Source organism: Carassius carassius, chromosome 34 (genome assembly GCF_963082965.1).
Source record: "Carassius carassius chromosome 34, fCarCar2.1, whole genome shotgun sequence".
Classification (NCBI taxonomy): domain Eukaryota; kingdom Metazoa; phylum Chordata; class Actinopteri; order Cypriniformes; family Cyprinidae; genus Carassius; species Carassius carassius.
In genome coordinates, this window is record NC_081788.1 from 18,740,940 (window position 1) to 18,755,710 (window position 14,771).

General features: G+C 39.5%; 1 protein-coding gene across 6 annotated transcripts; it reads right to left on the minus strand.

Annotated features, from left to right (window-relative positions):
- Positions 1 to 4,533: 4,533 nt before the first annotated feature.
- LOC132114632 (YTH domain-containing family protein 1-like) lies at positions 4,534 to 13,260 on the minus strand. 6 transcript variants are annotated; one of them, XM_059522867.1, is made up of 7 exons: positions 12,836 to 13,259; positions 12,182 to 12,206; positions 11,410 to 11,489; positions 9,253 to 10,878; positions 8,701 to 8,735; positions 7,106 to 7,150; positions 4,534 to 6,344 (listed from the first exon to the last, which is right to left on the minus strand). In XM_059522867.1, exons 1-6 carry the CDS (start codon positions 12,860 to 12,862, stop codon positions 7,144 to 7,146), a joined length of 1,800 nt encoding a protein of 599 aa, XP_059378850.1. In that variant the 5' UTR covers positions 12,863 to 13,259; the 3' UTR covers positions 4,534 to 6,344; positions 7,106 to 7,143. The 6 variants fall into 6 exon arrangements, with proteins under 6 accessions (XP_059378850.1, XP_059378851.1, XP_059378848.1 ...); XM_059522868.1 differs by having other exon boundaries at positions 8,696 to 8,735; XM_059522865.1 differs by having other exon boundaries at positions 9,244 to 10,878.
- Positions 13,261 to 14,771: the final 1,511 nt, after the last annotated feature.

The window sequence follows — 14,771 nt, forward strand, 5'->3', positions numbered from 1 at the left end:
AATGTTATGTTTAATTCAATGTGTTACCTGCTATTTTTCAATTCCCATAAAATTATATTGAATTTATCATATATATATGTATTATTTTACATGCTATAAAAAATGTTAAACAAAATGCAATCACAAAATCACATCATCAGAATCACAAATAAATCAAACACACACACAAATAATGTTTTTTAGTTTCTGTCTGATGTGGAATACAGCTCTCCCCAAATGGATCTCAGCTACCCAATGCTGTGATCAACCCTGTGAAACTGCATATTCCAGTAAGAGAGTAACACTTTATCACTTATCAACAGATTCATCCACTGGACGGTTGGCTGTGGGGAGATGGGGGTCCCTGAGTAGGAAGTGGGGTGAAAGTAAAATCCGTTGCTGGGCGACTGAATCATAGTTGCTATGGTGAACTTGAGTTGAGCGGCTGGTCCAATCAGCTGAGACATGAAGGGCAGAGTGGATCTCATACTGAAGAGAGTAATGTAGAAACACGTGGGAGGAAGAGAGAAGGATGGTGGGAAGAAGACAGAGGGAGACTGGAAGTCAAAGAGAAGACTGGCACAGTAAGAGAGGGAAGTTGTAGAAATGATCAAACATGATGAAAATAGGACAGCAACGAGGAAGATAGTGAGGAGATTAAAGAGCTAAATAAATAAAAAGAAAAGAAAATGATCTAGTCCAGAATATTCATATACTAAATTGAATGTTTTATGCTAATTTATTTTTTCCAAATTTTTATTAAAAATAATTTAAAGCCCAAATGTAAACATCTTTTAATAGCTAATCCCTTAAAGAATATTAGGCTTCTTTGACCTCGACAGCAGGGTTAGAAATACATGACAGTAGAAGCAGGTGCAGGCAGTTACTTAAACTCAAAGGGCTTTCTCAGCTCTTATTCATCTACATTATCTTGACTCCTCGTCAGTGACAAAGCAGCTAAATCGCGCCTCTGCATTACCAAAGCCTCCCTCCTGCACTGACTTGCATTTGTGGGGACGTCTTGTGATGGAGAGGCCCCGGTCGCGCGGTGGGGAGGACAGGCCGCTGAAGAGCAGGAACGCACAGGATGAATGCTCCGGCTGCTATTGTAATGCAAAGACAAAACTCCTCCCTTGCGCAGTGGAGAAGGAAGTAGGCCCAAGCTATGCTCCAGGGGAATAATAAATAACCGTTTTCCTGGTTAAGCATTTATCCTGGGATTTTACACATTTACAGTCGAACTGAGGGGGATTGGAAATGAGGTGAATTCAAGATGGTGGATGGAATTTAGCCTACTGCAGCAGAATAGACCATTGCACGTGGGTTTCTAAGGTTCCTAAATATTCAAATCCATTTTCACTTCCTATACTCCCACTATATTTGCCCTATATATATATATATATATTTTTTTTACGATTTTATGGCAACTCGCGCGACCAAAGTGCGCATCAAATGTAGCCTAACTAGTGGACTCTGCAAGCAAAGTAGCCTACATGCACATTACGGATTTTCTAATTAAGTTTTGGACCTCCAATTAATATGTAGAGTATGTATTAGCTTATACTTTTAAGAACCAATTTCAAACGTTAACTACGAAAATAAGATTACAAGGTGCAAAGTCGAAAAATGCTCGCGAAATCATTTCACCGGTTACTATAGCAACAGAGCCACTAGCGCAATTTGCAGCAATAAGTAGCTAACTTTAGCATAAAATCGATGAAAGCGGTCAGTTTTAACTGCTGTAGATGAAAACTTTTTTTTTTTAATATTAGGCAGTTATGACTATAGGCATGACACAAAACTGTTGCGAGAGATGTAGGCTAGCTATTCCCCGAAAATTATTGAATTCAATAATTGAACAATTCGCACATAGACTACAGCAACTGTAATGTAATGTAAAGGGCGCGAATGGCTCTCAGTCCTCCGAATGTCAGCCTCACTGGTTTTCAAGGGCATCGTCCTGATGGGGATTTGGATAACGGTAGGGGAGGAGGCCTTCGGTGCGGGTCATGACGTCACCGTGTCCCGATGTAATCCTCTCGCGCTTGAGTCCTATCAGCAGAGGAGGGCGACCGCGCGGGGACGCGAGGAAGCACTAATCTCTCCAGAAGGGATCAGCGCAACCAAGACGCAAACGAGGCCATTAAACACTACAGCAGAAGACGATTACGATTAAAATCGACATACAGACGGTGTGTTTCATCGGTAAGAGGCAGCGTGACCTCGTTGCGGGATGCAGGAGGGATACGGCGGCAGCTCAAAAGATGCTCGACGGAGAAAATAAATGGAGCATCGTGTTTACGGGGGACAGTGGTGGTGTTTCGGTCATTTTGCATGTTTTGGCGGTGATATAGCCTCATTTTGACCGACGCTGGTTGGCAGCTTTTTGTAAAATAGTTGATTGTGTATTTTGAGATTTTAAAAGTGTTTTGTTTACACTTCATGTAGTCTAAGGAATGCACTACTGCAGAGGTCAGCAAAATGAGCGAGAATCATAACAATGCGCGCCCTTCGGACGGATGCTACCTTCTTCGTTGCTTTCATTCTGTTGCTTGCAAAGTAATCCCTCTGTTTATTCGACAACGATTCATTCATGATATGCTATATTTGGACATTGACATTTTTTTTTTGAATTCCTAAATGTGCTGCCACTGAGACACACAAATTCCAGAGACTCGAAAGGAAGAGGACAATAGCCATGGCTGCTTGAATTGAGGCTGCAGAATCATATAGAGAGCAACTCTTAAAGGGATTGAATATAGGCCACTGGTTGGCCCGCTCTGCGCAATATATGCTTTGAGATTTGACTGTGTTTCACGCGAAATTGAAATAGGAAACAATGTAGAAACACTATTGTGATGATTATTTTGACGGTTTGTCGTCGGTGTGTTGTCAAAACGCATTACGACATCCCTCTTTGCGGTACTCTTTGAAGAGCAGCCTGCTCTTGCGTGCGCGCGTCATGGAGGGTGGTGACATGGGCCCGCCACTCTGCGTGTTCACGGCGGACCTTGATTTAATATCCATACAATTAAGGCACGCGGTGAATGCCAAGAGAGGGGCCTTAAAACGGCCAACCTGTATCGTTAAGCAAAATGAGCAGCAGCATGAGGAATGCACGCACCCCGAGTGAAGTCTGCGCGGTGATTCTCGTAAAGGCAGAGCTGTACAGGAACCGAGGCCGCTTGGGTTGCAGGTGCATGATAAGAATATTAATTTCGGGAGCTCACAGGAATGTGAAATTCTACTGTCTAATTCAAAGTATATTATTGTTTTATTTTGAACATCACTAAGTCTGGTTCTACTAGTTTATGAGGTAATTTTCATATAATAATAATACAGTTGATTTAAGACTATTTAATAGATGACTATTTAACAGAGTCCCATGATTTAATCAAGCCATGCAGTGTAAATAACATGAAGAATGATGGGATTTGCTAATATAGACATGTTTGAAGGAACCTTGAGCACAGACATTTATAATGTTAAAATTCTGTGTACAAAAGAAATCTGGTTCCCATTGCAACAGAAAACCCCCAAGACAGTGCATGATGGAGGTTAGATAGTCTATCCTGAAAAGAATGGTTAATGACATTACCCGCATCATCATGTTTTGTGAACACTGTTTGGTCATGTATTGGTAATTGTCATTGATTTCTAAAGGTGTGTATACTTATATAAATGCTGCATTCAACTGAAATATATGGATCTGTTTAGATTAAAAAAAATAGAAAAATACTGGCAAACAAATGGCAAGTTAAAGTCAGGAGGACATTATTGTACAACATTTAGAATAGGGCTTACTTTTTTTAAAATATTGTGTTCAATCTTTTAATGGCCAGAGAACATCTTCTACCAAGACCTGTCTCTTTCTTCCACACTTTCTTGGTTTACCTGCCAATAAACCCTTATTTCTTGCAAATCCGTTTCATGTCTAGAAATCTTGCTTCAAGGATTCTTTTTTTTTTCCTGGCCAGAACTCTTCTTTCTGTTAACTAGATGTGCTAGATGAGTAGAACAAGATGGCAGCCAGTCAATTTAGATGGCGCTGTACGCAGAGATTCGACTCCCATACAAGAGTGATAGCATTTTATTTTGAGCTGTTTCAGTAATAAATTCAACATCCATTTTAATATTATTTATATGATCTTTAGGAAATCATATTGCTCTTTATATGTGCCAAAATACCAAAACCCTCTGCTTTTGATCACCATTTGCTGATGTTACTACTTTCATAGGCACAATGCTTGTTTTCTCAACAATAAATATTTAGAAGTTGGAGTGCATAAAATATTCTTTGCTCTATCTGCATGTCTAAAAATGACAGTAGAAATTTGATTATGGACTATTTAACCTTTTTCAAAATATAGGCAAATTGAGCATTTATGAAGCACTGGAGATTATATTGAGATGATTATTGAATTACAGTATTTACACATTTGTTATAATTAGCTCTATTTTAAAGCTTATTTTACAATTTTCAGAAGTGACAGTGCCATAAATACATATCCTGTATTATTTTGAGAAACAAATAACAAATATACGTCCATCATGTCTGAAAATTAAGCATGTATATGTGCTCATCAAAGGTGATTTCTTAAAATCAAAACCTTTCAGGTGGGTTAAAAAGTGATACAAAACTCTGTTTTGGGCACCTCTGTGTAAAAACAATTAGTAGAGTAACAACACAGACAATATGCCCAAAAAAAACAAGGCAGCAAAAAGAACACCTTCAAACAGCAATTACACCATATAGTATTATTTTAATAATGAGCATGATCAAATCTAAGAGTGTGATAGATAGTGACCTTCCAATACAATGCAATTTCATTTCAGGGGTGACTTAAATGTTTGTCTTGTAACTTTTTTTATTTTTAGTATTTCATATATTTTCATGAATCTTCTGTTATATGACTATAGAAATCTGAAACCCTCGCATGGTTCAATTTCGCTCTCCCACACACAAACACACAAAACAGCAAGCAGGTCCTAAAAATCACGCACAGAAACCATATACTCTTTTTTTTTTGTTTGTTTGTTTTTCTTACTTTTAACAGTAATTTAGTAACATTAATTTTCAGGTTACACATTTGAGGCGTTCTTCGTTATTGTTATAATTATATGATCCTACGTTAAAGCTTAGCAATATACTGAGGACATGGGGAGGAAAAGAGCAAAAAAATGAAATCTGTTAAGAAAGGACAAAGAAAAAAAAAAGTGATGCATCTAAAGTGATTTCAAATAAAAAGCAATGAATTGCTACATCTCTCAGATTGGCTTAAAGAAACAGTGACCTCTGCTGGGCGGGGTTTGAACAGTAAGAAGTTACATTTCTGCTCTTTAAACATTAAGTGTGTATGTGAACGGAGTCTGAGCACTAGGTTTGGAACCGCAATGAAAACATAACTTTTACTTTGCTTTTTTTTGTTTTGTTTATAGTCCAGCCAGTGACAATGTTGACTTCCCGTAGTTAAGGATGCATGGGATGTCGTCTCCCTGATAACTCTGTTTCAATTGAGGTATAGAACAGCCATTATTAAACTGTTTCCGTAGCTTTAAAATGTTAAGGCTCCAAGCAGTCAAAACAGAAAATAAAGAACAAAACCTGTAACATAAGCGGCTCGTCACTGAACAAAAAAAAAGTCAAGTGTTACATAATTCAAAAATGTTTTTTTTTTTAACATCATCTCATGTCAAGACATGTCATTGTCCCTTCTATGCAGTTGCACGATTCTCCACGAATGGGATTCAAACCACTCTGGATCTAAAGAACATAAAACTGGCCCATTACAGTCACTGATGCTGGAGATGCTGGAGATGCACCCCCCCCCCCCCACTCAACCAAAGCGGAGTCTGACCACCCCCCATTCCCTTACCTCTGCCATATCACATGACTAACATACACTCCACCATCATTCCTGATACACACGCATACATACATACACAGAATTAACTACCCACTCATTTAACCAACTCTGAAGGGCATGATGTGGAGCAGTGGGGCTGAAGAAAAACAAAAATACAGGATGAAATAAAAGACATGTGCAGATATCAGTTGGTCAAAGGGGGGAGGGAGGTGTATGAAAACAATACCAAACAACAGAACACAGAAAAAAAATGATGACGCGACGTTGAGAGGTGCTAATCGACTTCAGCCCCCACAGGTGAAGCCGGAGGCGCAGAGGCTCGAGTCTGATGCTGGCTGAAGTCACCAGAATTAAATAGAAAAACATAATGATTGTTTATTTTTTTGAAATTTCATCTTGTGTCCTCTTTAAATGTAATTTTCAAACGGTCAGTCCTAAAACAACTGCTCATCATATGTAGGGGGCAGCCTTCTATTGTTTATTTCGGTTCTGGCGTTCCTGTGAGAAAGAGAAATGGAGGGAAAGTTACTTTGATGTACACAAAAACTTGGTTTACTTATTTAAAATTACTTTTAAATTCTCACACACAAGTCAGGGTTTCCACAACTTTTCACCAATGAATTTCCTTTACTTTAAAAACATTTGCACTCATAAGGAGTAATTGTTTCATATCACGCCAGATTCTAATGCAATTTTCATGCCAAGAACAGGGCAGTACATTGTAAAAATGATTTTTCAAAGTTGAGCGTTTAACAAGAAAATATTCAGTCTACTTCAATGTGTTACTTGCGGGTTCTTTGTAATTATTTAATTTACTAGCAATTTCTGAGTGAAAATTGGTCACTATAATTGTTTTCAGTGTATCAGTGAACTAAAAATCGTAAAACCATTAATAAACCTATGGATAATTTACAGACAGAAAGATAAAATCTATATTAGATTTTAGGTGCACGGTCAAGCAAAATTCTAGTAGATTTCCTCTACACATTTTAATAAACAGTCTTTAGGGAGTTTTCTAAGACTATTGTATGTGATTAAAAAATAGTTTAAAAATATATTTTAAAGTCAAATGATTGTTTCAGAAGCAGCAAGATGAAAGTTATCAATAAAAGGTGCGATGCATAGCCAGTGAAATTTGAAATTTGTGCATAAACACAAAACATTCCAATCCTATCTAGAAAACACAATTTTAAATTCCTCTGACACTTCCAAATCTTCCATGTTTACCCTGGAAAACAATAAAACAAAGAAAAGCTTACTTGATCAAGTCGGGATCGGTTCTGGAGAGGAGCAGGCTCTAGGTGCTGTCAGTGGAGATGAAAGAAAGAGATAAAAATCAATGATCCTTTGACACAAATCAAAAACATCAGCATTCTCTTAAGTTCTTGTTGAAATGCCAATAACTAGGCTAAATACTCAACATAAAACAATTCCAAATTCTGAATAAAAAACAGTGAATAAAACCAAATTTAAAAGTGGAGCCACGTTTTTGCTTGCTGTCAGTAGAAATCTTACTGATGAAATACAATTTTATTAGCAGCTTGATACCGCCACTGGATGAAATATCAAAGACAGAACCATGAAATAACTGAAGCATCAACAGCAAAAGCAAAGAGCATCAACCATTCCAAAAACAACTAGGTATCTATTAGGGATTTGACAATTCTCAAAATAATATTGAACTGTTTGGTACCTCATCCACGGTTCAATGCATGCTATAAATCGGTTTTGCGTTTATATAATTTCTGTGCTGAGATGAGGAAACCCCTCCATGCTTATAACGTGCATTTTTAAAAATCAACACGCCAAACACCTTCCCTTGTAATGGCTTGCAATGAGAAGTGTTTCTAAACCGGTTGTCCAACAAAAAAAAAGAGAATATATTATAACTTGTTTGTACTTCACAACATCAGTCGTGTGTTTGAAATAACTTCGTTTTGCGATCTGATGTGGCTTCTTAGCACAGAATGAGGCAGAAAATATATTCTATACTGTAAAATAGAAGCTGTGTCGATTAGCAAAAGATTACAAATATACATAATCATTACGAAAATACCCGAGATTGCTTGAAGAACACAGATAAATTAAATATTGTTGAAGGCAAGTGTTTATTGTCCTTATGTTTCATCATTCAGAATGTTTGTATCTTCTTTTTTATTTCATTACAGCGATAGCCATGTCTTTGTCCATTGGGGATTTATTGGAACGTCACGTCATGAATTACATTACTTTTGTGATGCATATGTGGCAAGCAGTATGAATGAAATTAGGGCTGCACGATTAACCTTTATCGCATCGATATTGAGGTTTTAACTCCCGCAATAACCTAACCTCAGGAGTCTGAGGTTTTTTCCCCCGCCTCTGACATTTGAGTGACAAACCTATTAGCCAATCAAAATGGTCGAATCTCGCGTTCCTGGCTTGCTGGCCAATTAGAAATGGCAATGGAAAAACAAGGTTGTATGCAGTGCATCGGCTTTCTGTCAGCAGAAAAGCAGCAAACACACAACGTTTTCCTCGAATTGTGCCAGAAAAAGCTTGTGTAACTGCGCAGAAATGGCCGAAGGCACTTCTTCGGTGACGGGAGAGGAAGCGGGGGAGCACTTGGTTAACAAGAAGGGTGGTACTTCAGCTGTTTGGACTTATTTTGGATTCGCGAAGAACGACGTGGAGCAAAAGAGTGCTAAATGTAAAATATGTCGACGTGCCGTGGCCAGATCCAGATCCGGTTTTATGCACTTAAAAGTATTGAACGCAAAAATCGAAAATCGCATCGCAATATTTGTCAGAAAAACCGCAATTAGGTTTTTTCTCAAAATCGTGCACCCCTAAATGAAATTATGAAGTACATTACATGTGTTTGCAGTGCTCAATGATGGCCAATCCATCCTATTTTGGGAACAAAATAGGAAAATAATACCTCTTTGAAAATACATTTTATGTAGACATAATAATCCACATCTTTTTCCATTATACAGATGTTCACAGGAAGGTTTTGTGGTTAAATTACTTTAAAAATCACATTTTAAACTAAACAATAAACACTCTAATGTGCCAAGCCATCAGAACCGAACAAAAAACAGTGGTTAAAAAACAAGCTATGTATTGAACCATGGGCTAACTGTATTGTTGCATCACTAGTATCTATGATCTATGGCATTTTTAATCAGCTGTAACGTCTACACTGGCAGTTTCAGTGACATGAACAGTAACCTGGAACCTTCACATGCTGGTCAAAGTTCTTTGGTTAATCACTACTTATGGTCATCCACCCCTAAACGGAAATATTTTCCTTCAGAATATGCATCTCTAAACCTTAATCTCGTATAAAAAACACAATATCCACAATCATTAGCTAACATATACACATATCCCAATCATTAGCTTAAAAAATTACCTTTCTTACCACCTCTTCCTCTTCCTGCCGTTTCTCGTAGTGTGAGAAGTCATCGAAGATGGAGGTGGTGTGTTTGTAGGTGGCGATGATCTTCAGCACCTGCTTGGCCTTCTCCAGAGGCACCTCCTGCGTGTCACGGGAGTTGGTCACGGGCTTGTTGTCATTGTTCTCTAGACGGATGTGCCTGAGCTGGCTGTTGGGCACGTCTTTAACAAACAGCCAGTCCACATCAAATTTGCCCTTCCATTTGTCCTGTGCCCAAACGCCGGCACTGGTGCCGTAGTCTACAGGTGAGCGCATCTCTGCCACGCCGCAGAAGTGTCCGCTGCCGTTGACACTGAACAGCAGATAGACAGGACCCTTGCCGTTGATGCCGCGAAATGCAGAATCCAGCCGCTTGTTACCGTGTTCCGTGCTGCACCAGATGGAGTACTTGATGGAGCGGTGGATGTCGTCCTCAGAGTAGCTCTTAATGATGAAAACCCGCCCATTTTTCAGGTTCCAATCAAAGTCCTTGGGATTGTAGCTGTGTGCCGCACGCAACTTTTCAAGGACCGGGTGGGATTCAATAGCACCGGAACCTGGAGGTCCGCCGCCACCACCATTGCCGACTCCTCCACCGCTTGATGAGCCACTACTGTCCATGCTGCCACCCCCACCATAACCAGGGTTACGGTTACGTGGGGCGATCCACCGGGTTTGAAGGGGAGGAGCAGGGGTGTGGTTCTGGTAAGGCTGTGGAGGGGGCGGACCCTGCATCACCATCTGCTGAGCAAGTGATTGGGCAGACGGCATAGGGGGGTGAGGTGGGGGAGGGAGCCCATGATGGTGAGATGGTAGGTGACCCTGGGAGTGGAGCGGAGGCTGCTGCTGTTGGTGGGGCGGCAGTGGTGAGGCTACTTTAGTCACAGGCCCCTTATTATCCCAGGTGCCAATGTCCATGTTGTGTTTGATGGGTGGTGGGGGCAGGGTGCCTCCAGCCAAGGGCATCCCCGGCTTGCTCTTCACTTTCAGTTGCTGGGGCTTGGCCGGTTTGCTCGCAATGGCTGCCCAAGATGTGGGTTTGGGAGGCGGCATCCCGATTGGAGTCCCGCCGTTGCCCGTGGCCACAGCTGCCGCCACCGGCCCTCCACCAATCACCGAGCCCACCGTCTTCACTCCAGAACCACCTCCAGTCACATCACCACCAATCTTCAACCCTACCATGCCCTGCTCTAAGCTATTCATACCTGGGGCCTTATTCAGGGTGTCGCTTGGGAAGCCCGTTTGACCATCGGGTACCAGGGTGCCACCTAATGAACTGGGCGGGTAACTGTAACTGCCCCCGTATGCAGAACTCGGAGTCTGCTGGCCCTGGGAGCCGCTTGTACCCCAGGCAGAAAATGCTGGGTTTTCAGGGAAAAAGTTAAAGCGGTGTGGATAGATGCTACTTCCCAGACCCCCTGGCTGTCCGAACACAGTGTCATGCATGAAGTGATGATCCCCATTGCTGAGGGGGGCATATGGAGTGAGGTACGGGATTGGCGGATCTCCACCGGTGGACCAGGGCGCCTCGCTGAGGGGGTACGGGAACCCAATCGAGGGGGCATAGTAGCTAGACAGGTAGGGGTCGGTCATTGATTGGTAACTGTTATTCTGAGGGAAAAGAACAGAATCAGAGTTGTTAGAATTAATAATGCCAACTAATTTCAAACCTCATAAAAACAGAACAGACTTGAATTTTAGCAAACACTATATAGTTAATTTTAACTCCAGAACAAATTTAAAAACAATGACGTAGTATATTGTACAACTAGTTCCTTTTAGTAATGTACTGTGGTTGAGGTAATGTATTAAAAAAATTAAGTTATTTCCTTTTTATATATACAGACAAATTTCTCAGTGTAAAACTTGAGTTGGTTATTATTCCTCACTTCCTCAGTAAAAACAGCATAAAAGTTATTTCAGAGACAGATAAAGTACTACTTTAAAAAATACTGTTTTTACATGCACAAGCCTACAAGGACAACACACTTGAAAAAAATATTTTTTCTTAAAAATATCAAAAACATGCTTAAACTGAGAAGAACATTTTTAAAAACATAAGATGTTTTTAGAAAATACGTTTAATTAATGTTTTTCCCTTCATTTCACACCTTAAGACAAATACAAAAACCCATTTCTCACCGGATTAGACTGGCCAGTGAGGTATGGTTCAAAGTCATTGTCGTGGACCGTTTCCTTCTGATGAAGAGAGCCATTTTGCACTGAAATAAAGAATGACGTTAAACATCAGGGCTACTGTTCAGACCTGTACATCTGATAACAAACTCAAAGCACATGCGAAGTCCAACAGTCTTCTCGGTCTCTTGGAATATATCACTTTACCCATACATACTATTCACATTTTAGATCTTCAACAAATGTTAAACGACAACAGTAATGTGTATTTCACCACACTGACTAGTGATTCATTCACCACATGTTCTGTCCAACTACCACAATACTACAGACAGAGTCATAGATGAAGAGGAGCATCTAAAAATTGTGCAAAGCCAAAGGACAAATTTTTTTTAATAAAATCACAACTACAGTAGTTAATGCTACAGAATTATGAAGCATGATCTATTTAATGTGCTCAATAGCCAAGCTCCCATTGCCAATTGATGTGTCAGAGTGGTGTTAATACAACAGGAGCAGTTCTGGACTCCAAGAGGAGGTATATGGCTCCATCAGGTGATTGATTGAGCTCTCAGACAACATTATTTGAATGATATGAGAGCAACACAGCTACCAGGCCGTGATATAAGTCACAGAGAATGAATGCCCAAATTAGACTCAACAGCCACAGCCAAGGCATTAATAATGGTAAAATTGGACTTAATGTGAATTGAAGAGAATATCCTGGACGTTTAATTTCTAAACCTGTATAGACATCTATATTATAAATCAAACTCACCTTTAGCGTCTTGCCCTTTGGATGTCTTCCCATCATCCAGTAGGTGATCAGAGGTGGATAAAAACAACAAGACAAAAACATTAACACCTTTGAATTGTTGTTTTAAACACAAGCTCTTCGTGTTTAACATGTAAATGATGCACAACGTTTCATGCTCTTTATCCACATCGACTCCATTAGAGCATCACCAATAAATCAATGCACTATCAGCAGTCGCTCATCATTCGTTATTAAATAGAAACGAGGGCTTAAGTTGATATTTATTAAGTCAATCGAGGAATTGACGTTCACACGGAAAGCTAAACATTTCGTCGGCCACGCAGATCAGCCCAAGTCCAGAGAATATTGGTGAGAACTCTCGAAAGCTGATGAGAGAGATTGTGTAACGTTACTAACGTTATTAAGTTTTATCCTGATGGTACACTGGAGCAGAACGCATTTTGCGATGTGTCGAACGGAAACCGAAGGACCGAAGAAATGCGATGTAATATTCAATTACACGAGTGGAAAAAAATGCTAACTCGTTAGCCACCGCGCTTGTGTGAAGCAAGCAGAGACAGATGCCCGTAACATCTCCGCAGAAGCGGCGGAGGCTGCACGCGCATTCCCTGCTCCTCCTAAAGGCCTTAGCGACGCCGTGCCACTCCAACCTACCTGTGGGTCAATACTGCTGGTAGACATAATTCATCAAGAGGGCCTCTTTAGATTCAGCAATAGTCTTGCAAAGAAAAAAGAAGCAGCAGCGAGAGTGCTCGGCGTAACCCGAAGCCTGTGGGTTCCTCTCGGCTCCGTGCAGGCTGAACTGCGCTTTTTTCACCAAGTTCCACGACTTGACTCCGGCGATCCGGTCCTCTCGAGTGCACTAGAAGTCCAGCCTGAGGATGTTTCCGAGAGTATCAGAGGGTCTGCGGTTTTGGGGTTTAATCCAATGCTGTCATACGCCGAGTGTAAATTTATTTCAAAGTTTATATATATATATTTTTCCTCCTCCTAGCCCGCAGTTATTGTGCACCTCTGTTCACTTCCGCCCAATGGCCGCTCCATCCGGGATCTGCGCGCAGGGACTGACGCTACATGGACCGGGTGGCCACGCGGAGGTGACCAACCTGAGAAAATTGAAAAAAAAAAGTTATCACTGCGTAAATTTCTTGTTTATCTTAGTAAATAAACAATTTCATATTTGTTCTTCCTTCTAACAATTGCCTAAATAATTTCAACGTGTAGTATATTAAGTTTCTAAATGAGAGGGCTGTATATTTTGCCATTGTAATTTTACGTATAATTATATTTGTCTTTATGAACAATTATTTTAAAAAGTAATAAAAACATGTAATGAAAACTAGCTGATTCTTCTTCTTGATCTTAGAAATAGCCCAATCCAACTTTATTCATTCATCATTTACCATCTGTCAGAGGAACTGTCACATTAGTTTATTAGCCTATATTGAATGGGTTTGTGTTTAATTTAGACAAAAAGAAGTGACTATCACAAACCATCCCGTAGGCTATAGATAATAAAATATTAAAAACTTATACTTATACTTATTAATTAATACTATAATAGATTTTCAGCTGGTTCTTTCCTTTGGTTTCATTTCATTTATTCATAAGGCTATGTGCAAAATTTCCTAAAAACTACTGACAAATATATACATTTCACACCAGAGCTTGATGAAAAATTACTTATTTTTTTAAAGCTTGTAGTCCTAATTTAGTTTCATTATAAGTCATGCCAGCACATACTTTTATCATTTATATTTTCACTGTTAAAAGAATGTCATTAACAACCACTGAGAACTCTTGTGTCAGCCAAACCTCATGCTGATAAAGGGCATTCAGGGTAGCTAATTGATATTTAGATCTAGCTATTGATTTTAGTCAGAGATGAGGGTCTCTCTGTTTAATAAGTTTGAACCCTGCAGGTAGCAGCTCTGTTTCAACATAACACCAATTTCACAGATAATGTAAGATAATACAAGAGCTTTCCTGATGATATGCTTTTGCTGAATTTCCTAAATTTTAAATAGCCTATATGTTCAGTTTGAAATTTATTCAAAATGAGAAGAAAAATGTTGGATTTGGATTCTGATGGCTTATGTTGTCCACAGGATAATGAAATATTGTATCACATAGCACATTGTGATGCCATACATAATAATCTGGGTGTGACTGCTTATCAAGATCATTAGCAGGCAGACTGATGAGGCTACCTTTCATAGTTAAAATTTGGTAGCCGTAGTCGGCTACAACGAACCGTTCGTTGCATTTACAGATTCAACGTGCGTTTTTCTAATTTAAACCACTAGGTGTCAGTGTAATGTAAATCAATTGGGGAAATTCCTCACAAACCTCATTGACACAGAGATAAAGTGTATTTTTCCTATAAGCTATATCTGTTTCCCGAATCAAATATTTATATGCAAATAATATTTTGCATAAGATATGCACTACAGGTTTAATTTAACAAAATAAAAGACGACATGACTCGCTACAGTCAGCATTTCAGAATCATTATTCTGAATCAATAAAGCATTATTTTTTTTATAATACAGTGTTAAGTAAATGCTTTTTTATTTAAATTTACAAAATT